We start from the raw sequence: 10,041 nt of genomic DNA on the forward strand, positions 1-10,041 counted from the left end.
GCCCCTCCTGGGTCCCACAGGGTCAGGCTAATCCTCTCCAGGAAGCTTTGCAGAATTAGCCTTACAGATGAGCACTGCACACCTACCTGTGCAGGAAGATGTTGTCCATAGATGCTACCTGGACTGCCTCTCCCATCAGGGCAAGAGTTTTAGCCTTCGAGACACTCATCACTGACTAACGGTGAACCATTACCCCCATCCCCGCACCCACACCCAACCAAGGTTCCAGCTGTCAAATTGCTCATCCCAACAATGATAGGAATGGAAGCTGGGGTTTTAGAGTCCTTTGTCTTACCCGCTTAGGACCTTACTGCACCAGAAACAGAGCCTTCTTCCCAAGATCAGCCCACCAACTTTCTATGTGAAGGAACCCTATCAACCTACCTCTGATTTCCTTGATAGTACATTTATCGCTATTGGAAAAAGCTTATCTATGTGTATGCCTGCTCTACCCATTAGAACATGCATGCCATGGAAGCACAGAACTTGCCTATCTTGTTCTCCTTTGCAAACAGCATCCTTGGCCCAAGTACACAAGAACACAGTAAATGTTTTTGAGTGAATAACTGACAACATAAACGAGTACAAAGCACCTCAGCCCCCTAATACCTCCACAAGAATGTAGCCATAGGCCCAGACATCAACGGCTTAGGGTCAGGGATGGGCAGACACTCTCAGAAGTGTCTCAGTTCCACTGACTTCTCCAGGTGTATGTAGGCAGGAGCCCCCAAGTGGGACAGCCAGGATAACCCAAGACTAAGAGAACAAGTCAGGTTCCACCAAGAGTTTCAATCTTTCTGAAGTCACAGTTTTTCCATTTTCGATTGGCTAGTGCAGGACTTTGCTAACAGTCTACATCTCAAGGAAGACTAGCATGAGGACTATGAGGGCTGTAAGCTTTGGTCAAAAGTTCTAGGCCAAGCTCCTCCAGGTCTAGAACAGCTGCAAACTGGTCTCAAACCTGGGATTGGAATTTGTGAAGATACCACCTGTTATATTGAAGACCTAAAATGTGGCTCACCTGGCTATCTCTACCAAGGAACCCAAGAACCCTTGTGGCTGAGTGCTGCTGGCTGGTTTTCCTCCATTTAAGTGGCTCAAGCCTAGACCTTACAACTAAAACCTGACTCAGGCCAATGATCTGCCTGGTCTTCTCTCTTCGGCCCCCATTCTACTCCATCCTAGATACCTTCCACGCCACCCATGTGTGGCACCACTGCCACCTGACCATCCCCCTTTATCCCCAAAGAAACCCAAACAGATCAGAAGTGCATCAATCAACCTTTAATGTCCAAAAGAGGCATGGATGCAGAGCATAAGAGATGTAGCGGGGTCTCAGCCCCTGCTCCAGAAATGAGGGAGAGATGAACACCAAACATTTCCGACTGGCCACACAAGTCTGGGAGGGTAGGGGAAAACACATATTTGGACATTCATAAAAGGGTCTGAAACATAGAACTCACTCATCATCCCAATCCCCACCCTAACCTGTCAAAAAGAAAGCTCAGCATACACTAAAGGCTTAGGGAGGGGACATTCTCCTCTTTCCCTACCAGCCCCACAGATGGAGTTGAAAAAAAAAAATGAGCTGAATCCCAAACCTCCCCCACTGTCAACCGTACACATGAGTTCTGAACGCAATTTACAAGAATCAGCAGCTCAACCAGCAATGACTCCCCCCACCCTTACCCCCACCCCATCCCTATTTGACCAACAGTTAAGATTTCCCCAGCACTCTCCTTAGAATCTCCTCCCACTAGTGGCCCTGCTCTATCTCCTGATACCTGGCCTTATCACTGCAAGACTGGCCTCCAAAGTTCCTCCCAAGCCCCTCACAGCCCTTTATCACTTCCATCCCTACCTCCCACAAGAGGCTGCAACCATCCACAAAGTCCCTTTCTCTCTCCACTGAAAGCCAACTCCAGGGCAGGTGGCAGCCTGGCCATCTCGTTGTGGGTTATCCTCCTAAAGCCTTCATGGGAACAGATAGCCATAGGGCAAGCAATGTCTGGGCAAGATGGCTGAGGGGGGTGACACCTGTCCTCACCCCAATAAACATACATCTCCCAGAGGTTTTTAACATAAAGGCCCATTTAGAACTAACTATGCACCCTATCTCCCCTTATACTCTAGAGATTCCACACCGTCTTACCCCTCCCTCCCCTTTACCCAAACCAAGATACACATACACACACACACATACACAGAGGAGAATCAAGGGAGACATTGATTTGGTTTGATTGCTAAGACCTAATTAAGGAACGACAGTCACCAGAAATTCCCTTGCCAGCCAACTAATGGGGGCTGCTCTAAGAGAATTCCAGAGGAATGAGAAAACCAAGAGCTAAGCAGGGAGCACACAGAAGTAGAGAAGAATGCAAAGAAAAATAATCAAGCTGCTCTTACCTCCAACATCCTTCTAGCATGAGCTCTGGCAGGAAGAATAAAAGGTAATCCACAAAGACACAGCCCTTACTTAGAAACTCTTCTGACAAAGACAGCAAGACAAATCTGCTCCCCACTCCCACACACCAAAGACAAACACGTCTCAGGGCCCCTTAAAGAATCCACCCTCCCCAACCACACCCTCTGCCCCAAGTCGTGGAATCACAGTTCAGTGGAATAGTCTCCCTGGTACTAGATCAATCCCCCTACCCTCCTTCCTATCCCTCTCTCCTTGCTGATCCTAACACTGTCTCCCTGCAGCCTCCCTGGCCTTCCATCACCATCAGGAAGAAGCAGCTGCACAGTTTTAGTACCACCTCCAGAAACCAATTTCTTTTCCCCAGCCCTCCTAGTCATAGGCTTTTTTGAGGGCTTTTTATTTTGTAAAGGGAGAGAAAGAGAAAAGGGAGGGATGGGAGAGATTTCCTAGTGCAATACAACCAAAAAATTTTTTTAACTCTTGAAAAATAAACATAAAGCAGCCTTCTTCCCCAGGCAACTAAACAGAAAGAGGTTTGGTTTTGTTTACTGCGACATACACATGAAATCGAGTATACAGTCCATGCAGTAGCACAGCCATTGGAGAGGACATCCTGATGCTGGCCCCAGTGCAAAACAGTCCCAGCAACACCGCCTGCTTGCCATTGCTGCCGCCGCCACTGACACCTTCCCTGTAGCCATCTAGCCTGACTTGAAGAGGAGGATTGCAACTTGACCCAAGTAAAAATAGATGAAGTGCTTTGTCTCGTGTGTAACGTAGCTGCCAAAATTTCGGCCCACGATACAATGCCAGGTAGGGTTATATTTCTTGTCAAATTCCTAAAAGAAGAATAAAAGGGAGAGAAGAAAGGTGATTAGAACAGCTGGAGGATGAGAAATCAGAATGGGATTCTGATTAGTCATCACCCCCAACCCATGGCCTCAGCTCCTTTAACCTAAGGAGCTCAGGTTCTAAGGCTGGCTAGGACACTCCTTCCCTCATTATTAATGTAATACCACAAAGGCTCCATTATTTCTCTCCAGCACTTTACACCCTGATCATCTCTCCTCCCTCTAGCTACCCTATTCCATAGCCCACCCTGTGATTCTACAGCAAGGGAATCAGAGAAGCAGAATAAAGTAGAAGAACCATTCCGGTGTCACACAGCACGAGTAAAACAGAGGGGCAAGCCTCTATGACTCACCACCCATCGCCTCCCACATTACTAAACTAGGATTTCCAAATGCCAAAAACCAAGACACCAGAGCAAAATGGGGACCAAATATCAGGAGTACCAGGAAGCAGTTCTGTGTAAGTCAATATTAAAGGTGTCCCTGTGTGCCAGGCAATGTGTGGGCTGTAAGCATCAGAACAGAGACCTCTCAGCCTCGATGCACTTCCTATGTCCCCAGCTTACTTCTCTCAGGGGCACAAATTCAGTATCAAAGCCACCTAGGAAATCCTTGTGACCTAATCAGACAGGCAGCTCCCTGTCACCTTGTGGACACAGAATTAAACAGATGGCTGGCTCAGTTCTAGATGCATCCTGCCATAGCCGTGAAAGGGCAATAGCCCGCCACCATAAGCCCAGAAATGCTGCCAACCCTGGGGCAACTTGTTTGGCCTCCTCACAGCTCCCGTACCACATGATTCCAAGAGGTACTGGGAAACAGTTGAAAGAGCATGCGTTACCAAACCCAGCTTTAATCTTAACTCAAGATTTTATAACATAGGAGAGCCATAGTCACTTCCCTAGGTCTCATTTTCCTCATCAGCAAAACAAGAAAGCTGGTCCAGACATAATCTAAGGATTCTTCTGGCTCTGAGAGCCCATGATTCTGGATTCTCTCCTTAGGACAGCAAAGCCATCCATCACTCAGCAAGGAGCCAGCACCCCCAGGAGCCTTCCTGGCTCTGTACCCCTTGGCTTCACACTCAGAAACTCTCTCAGGACTCCAGAGTTTCCCTTTCTCATTCCACCCATCTGGGTAGGAAGCAGAGTTCTGTAAAACTCAAAGACACCCTACCACCTCTATGGACCAGAATGTCACTACTCTTAGGCATCCTTCTTGGTATAACAGAGCTAATATCAAAGACTGGGACTATGCCACTAATGGACATAGATCCTGACTGGTAACCAAGGGCCCTCAGTACCACTTTTCACTTCTAGCTCAGCTAATTCCTCACCATGTTAACCATATCCATTCACCCCATCACTCAGAAATTTAGGAGCTAAACCCATTGCCCCAATATTGCTCATCCATTTAAAAAATTATATATTCAAGCTCTCCTTTTCTTAGGAGGAGGGCATGATGCAGAACCTTTTTAAGAGAAAGAAGAGGACACCTCCTACATGACAAGGATTAGCTTACTTTAAATGATGAAGTTCCCTGAATATTAGTTAGTATATGATCATATACTATCCATCCAAATATCCTTGATATTCATTTTGAATAGTTCTGAATTGGGCCAGTTCTATTTAATCCTGAAACTTCTCTTCCCGACCCCTTGAAGTAACATAATAATCTGTAAACATGAATGAGCACACATACCCATACCCAGCAGAGTCTCTCTTAAGAACTAAGGTAAACGCTTTGGCAATTAAAATTCACTTCCTAATTTGTCTGCTTTCCAAGTTCTTAAGGTGTTTTGTTTTGTTTTGTTTTTGCATGGGATATACCTGCTTTCCTATGTCCCCAGCTCCAGCCCTCCCTTGGCACAGTTCAGCTGCCTATTCCCACCCCTGGCCACCAGCCACAGCTTTCCCAATGCACCTTCTTGATATAGGCAGCAATGTCTTTCTCTATGTTGTACTTCTCCATAGCCTGCGTAGCACAGTCAACAGCATCCTGTTGCATGTCCTCAGACATGTCTGCGTTCTTGATCACTGCCTTCCGGTCAGACATCGTGCCACTGCAGAAGAAGCAAAGAGGTGAGGCTGACAACCACATGCTCTGAACAACGAACATTAGCAACTGAGAGTGGGGCCTCAGTGAGAGGAATGTACAGAAGGTGAGGGCAACGGAAAACACGGATGACAGGCAATAAGAGAGAGCTCCTAAGCTTTTATCAGACATGGTCCCCAAGCCTGGGAAATACAAGATAAATTTAAAAAGATATAATCAGCCATCAGTTTTTATCATATGTAAAGTGAGATTTTTTCCAACACTAAATTTACCTATTTCTGATATTCTGAATATCACCAATAGCAAAGATACTACAATATATCACCTACTAGTTGTGTCCCTGGGCAAAGTGTTTTCATGCCATCACCTTAAAATAGGGACTGCAGGGTTATCCTAAGGGTAAACCAGGTGGCATAACACCTGACCACAATAAGCCCTTGATTTAATGACCATTATTACATCATGGTATCACAGTGGAAAGATAACAGACTAGGAATCAGTAGCCTTGATTTCTGGTTCAGACTATGAACTCTTGTGGTTTTGGACAAGTCACTTAGTCTTTCTCCATTTGATTACTCCCATTTTAGCAATGAAAACAGCTCTCTGTTAGGGTTTGTTATAAGAATTAATTTAAATTATATGAGAACATCTGCAAACAAGGACAATCTATACAGGGGTCATCGCACTGGCTAGATTCAGCCTGCCACCTGTTTTTATAAATAGTTTTAGAGGAACACACTACAATGGCAGAGTTGAACAGCTGGAAGATACTGTATGGCCTATAAAGCCTAAAATGTTTACTATCTGGCCCTTCACAGAAAAAGGTTGCCAACTCCTAGGCTACCAATGCCCAGTGGTGACAGAGAAGCAAAAAATGAAGAATTAACAGCCCTAGTTCATATCTCTGCTATCTAAATCAAGGTATTCATCCTATAGCAACCAGAGTTCTCAGGTAGACTTCCTATGGTCCCTTCCTGGGATGAAAGGAATCCCAGGTAGGCTGGACAGAATCTGCCTGGCAGTCTGTAGCATGTGCGGGTGCTTTGCAGGAATAGAGGAGATGAGTTGAAAAATCCTATCCTCTGTTCTTGACCACAATCCTGTCACACAGAGCAATAACAATCCACCCGTCACGACTCACCCCTCAAAGCACCACTACTCTGTGGCCCAGCCCAGTGAACAAAAGATGCTGTCATTCCAGCCCTGTCTGATACAAGGCTATATACACAGGGTTCTGCCTGCTCAAGGAGAGATCCCTGGTATCATTCCAGGCCACCCTGATCTCTTCCACACTAGCCTGTGGACTGGGCAGACAAAGGAAAACAACCCATAACTACTCCTTCAGCCTGTACCAGATGCAAAAAATGCATGCATGCCAGGTGCCAGTTAGACAGCCCGTGACTAAATCCAAAGCACCTTTGTCTGGCACTACCAAACTAAGCGGAGCTGGTTCCACTTCAGCAGAGATTGGCAGAGCGAAGGGTCAGTGGACCAGCACCCTCTGCCCCCACACACCCTGAGAGGAAAAGTCAGAGCCTCAAGGAGTGTTCGTGAGCACTGCCTCGTGTTGAAGAAGGTCAGGAGAACCTCGTTCAAGACCCGACTAGCTAAATGACCTTGGGCAAATCAACATCTTTTTAAAAACCAATGATTTTTAAATAAGATAAATGAGGCAACTTCAGTGAATTTGGGAAAAGGTATAAGAGAAGCACAAGAAGTATATGCTGATATTATAAGGCTCTTTATGGGTGAAGAAAACTAGTGTCACCTGGTGGCCTATTCCATATTCCAGGTCACCACTCACAAGGGGGCACTGTTTATAAACCAAAGGGTGGGGGTGGGGCCCGGTAACAGACGGCGAAGTTGAAGTACGAAATTAGCACCCATTTTCCCAGCAAGCTCACCTGCTCATCCCCAAAGTCCAAAGGAACAACTTTATCACAGTAATTAAAAGCCACCTTACTCTCCAGGAGAGAGCCTGCAGTTACATAACGTTGGTCTTGTGACTACAATGCCACGATTCTTCACCTCTGGCCCCCCAGGCGTCTGAGAGGAGAGGCCTAGTCCCAGCCTCCCCTGTCCAAGGTGCCAGTGAGAAAAAGACAGGGAGGTGTCAAGCCTAGCCCCTCCCTCCTGGGAAAAAAGAACCTGTGCCTCCAGATCCGAGGATGACCAGAGGGCCCCAGGCCAGCTGCCTCAGTCACGAGCCAGGAGCTCCTTTGAAAAGCGAAGAGAGCACTCCAGGACAGCACCCTATCCTCTACGCGCCCTCCCCATCCCCCGTTTTTCGACAAAAAGAAAAAAAAAAAGGAAAAAGGCTAAGCCTCCGAAAGACATGGACCGCCCTCCCCAATCCCCAAGACACACAAATACTAGTATTTTCTCCCTTCAGACCTCTGGAGGGGCCATATCCCTCCACCATCCCATCCCCCAGAAGGCCAGCACCTGGGGAATGAAAAAGCATCCTCCTCCCCACCTCCGCCCGGGCGGGTCAGCCGCCCTCCCCCGCCTAGCCCCGAGCAGCGCTGGGGTGACTGGGCGTCCTACTCGCACGAAGGACGCCCCAGAGGGTGGCGGTGGTGGCGGCGTCAGGAGGAGCCGCGTCACGCCCGAAGCCTCTCCACCCCAACCGCTCGGCCCCAAACACCAGAGGCCTCCGCGCAGCGCAGGGAAGCTCCCGAGGGAGATGAGAGCGGCACCTCCGCAGCCCGGGGCTTCCAGTCGCGACCTAGAGCACAGGGTGGCGCAGCTCCTTGAAGGAGGGGCGCTGAGGGCGTCACATCGAAGCCAGCCCTGCTCGGGGGATCGGTGAGGCGAGGAGGCCGCAGGGACACCGCGCGTGGGGTCGCACACAACGGGCGCAGGCCGCAGCCCCGAGGACGCCCCCATCCACCGCTCACCTTCACGCAAGCGAGTCCGCGCGGGGCCTCAAGGGAGCAGCGATGGCCTGAGGCAGGGAGCGGGCAGGGGCGGTGTCCCTTCGGCTCCTCCTGCAGCAGCAGCCTCCGCCGCGGTCTCCGGCTCCCGCAGCCCCGGGCGGAGCGCTCAACGCCGCCGCCGCCGCCGCCGCCGCTGCCGTCCGCCCTTCGAGCTTCCTTAGCCGCCTGCGCTCCTCCTCGCACCCGCCGGGCCGCCTGCCTGCTCTGCGTTGGCGCCTCGCTGCTCCGCTCCGCCGCTGAGAGCGGCCGACGCGCGGCCCCCGCTGAAATAGCGCCCGCCTCCGCCCCCCCCCGCCGCGCGCGCCGCCGTCCGCGCTCCCCATTGGCTGCGCCCGCCTGGCCCCGCACTGCGGGCTTCTCCCCGCGCCGCTCTCGCCCCACATCTTGTTTCCTCCCACAATACCTTGGGGCAGAGGGAGGGGGTGAGGGGAGCTGGAAAGGGTTGGGGGAGGAAAATGTTGGCCTAAAGAGAAAAGAGGAATGCAGACCCCTTTACCCAGGGCTGGGGAGGCCAGGCCTAAAAAGGAGTAAAGAAGCGAGGCTGTGAGAGAGGGAAGGACTAAAGACCCCAATCCCAAGAAGAATAAAGGAAGAGAGGGGGATGGAGATTTCAGACCCTTGGAGCTGATGGAAAAGAGTAGAGATCCTAACCTTAGGTAGAGGAAGGGGATGGAGGTGAAGTCATCAGCCTCAGAGGAAAAGACAGGACCCCTTCCCTTCCTCCAAATATGCGGGAAAGAGAGGAACAGCCAACCCTACGGAAAGGTAAAGTCGTAAACAGCCCCAGGGCTCCCTTCCCCTCACATTCAGGGAATGTTCCCTTCTCCATCCAGCTCAGCCCTTTTTCCTGAGACTCTAGGCCACAGGACCTAAGTTCCCCAGCCAGGGGCCCCAGGTGCTGTTTATCATCAAGGGCAATGGAGGCAGACCCTAAGTGCAATTGTGAGAAGGGAGGTTTGTCTTTGGTACACAGCCCCCTGTGCGAGTTAGGCGTTCCTGGTCGGTAGGTCTTTACCTGTCTGGTTAGACAGGACTGGAAGGGGAGTGAATAGAACCCTCTAGAGGTGGGAACGTGGCACATCAGAGCTCTGAGGATTCTTAAAATTCACCTCATCCATATTCCTCACCCTATAAAGGAGAGAACCAAGGTACAGAGAGGGGAAAGGCCTTGCCAGATCACCACAGGTCTGGCTTGTATGTGGCTTCTAGGTGCTTCTAGGCAGCAGCCCCTCTGGAGCTGAAGAGGCTATGTTTATGAGAGTGTGTGTAAACGTATGTGCACCTTGGAAGAGTGCCTGCCCTCCACTCCACGCGACACACCTCCAGAGAACAGGAAACGTCTGCTTTTTTTCTTCCTTTCTGTTTCATAAAGAAAGTGTCCACCTAAAGGAGTGGTGAGAGTCTTTATTGGAAACCAAGCATTCAGGCCACACAGTGAGGATTAAGCAGCTACCATTTCCATCATTTTTCCTTCACTGCCCCAAACCATAGTTAGGAAGTCAGACTTGCTCTGGCCCTGGCCTGCTCTGGTTTGGAACATCTTTATTTAGTGTTCATTATGTGTCAGGGGAAACCTGGAAAATCATTCCCTCCCACTTCTGCTTTCCACAGCTCTGTCATCTCCCAACCTCAATCAGGATTTCAGAGAAACAGACAAGGCCTGAAACACCAAGGGTATTCTGATGTCAGCCTCTGTGTGAATGAATGGGGGGTGGGGCATGTGGGGAGGGAGAGAGAAGGAGGAGGATGTTTTATCCACTTGGCGCTTGTG

At 49.8% G+C, this 10,041-nt stretch overlaps 1 protein-coding gene across 1 annotated transcript; it reads right to left on the bottom strand.

Annotated features, from left to right (window-relative positions):
- Positions 1-1,265: 1,265 nt before the first annotated feature.
- Positions 1,266-8,531, bottom strand: DYNLL2 (dynein light chain LC8-type 2). The gene is made up of 3 exons (XM_011375096.2): positions 8,232-8,531; positions 5,200-5,338; positions 1,266-3,264 (listed from the first exon to the last, which is right to left on the bottom strand). Exons 2-3 carry the CDS (start codon positions 5,329-5,331, stop codon positions 3,127-3,129), a joined length of 270 nt encoding a protein of 89 aa, XP_011373398.1. The 5' UTR covers positions 5,332-5,338; positions 8,232-8,531; the 3' UTR covers positions 1,266-3,126.
- Between the last annotated feature and the right edge of the window lie 1,510 nt (positions 8,532-10,041).

Source organism: Pteropus vampyrus, unplaced genomic scaffold (genome assembly GCF_000151845.1).
Source record: "Pteropus vampyrus isolate Shadow unplaced genomic scaffold, Pvam_2.0 Scaffold261, whole genome shotgun sequence".
Lineage (NCBI taxonomy): Eukaryota > Metazoa > Chordata > Mammalia > Chiroptera > Pteropodidae > Pteropus > Pteropus vampyrus.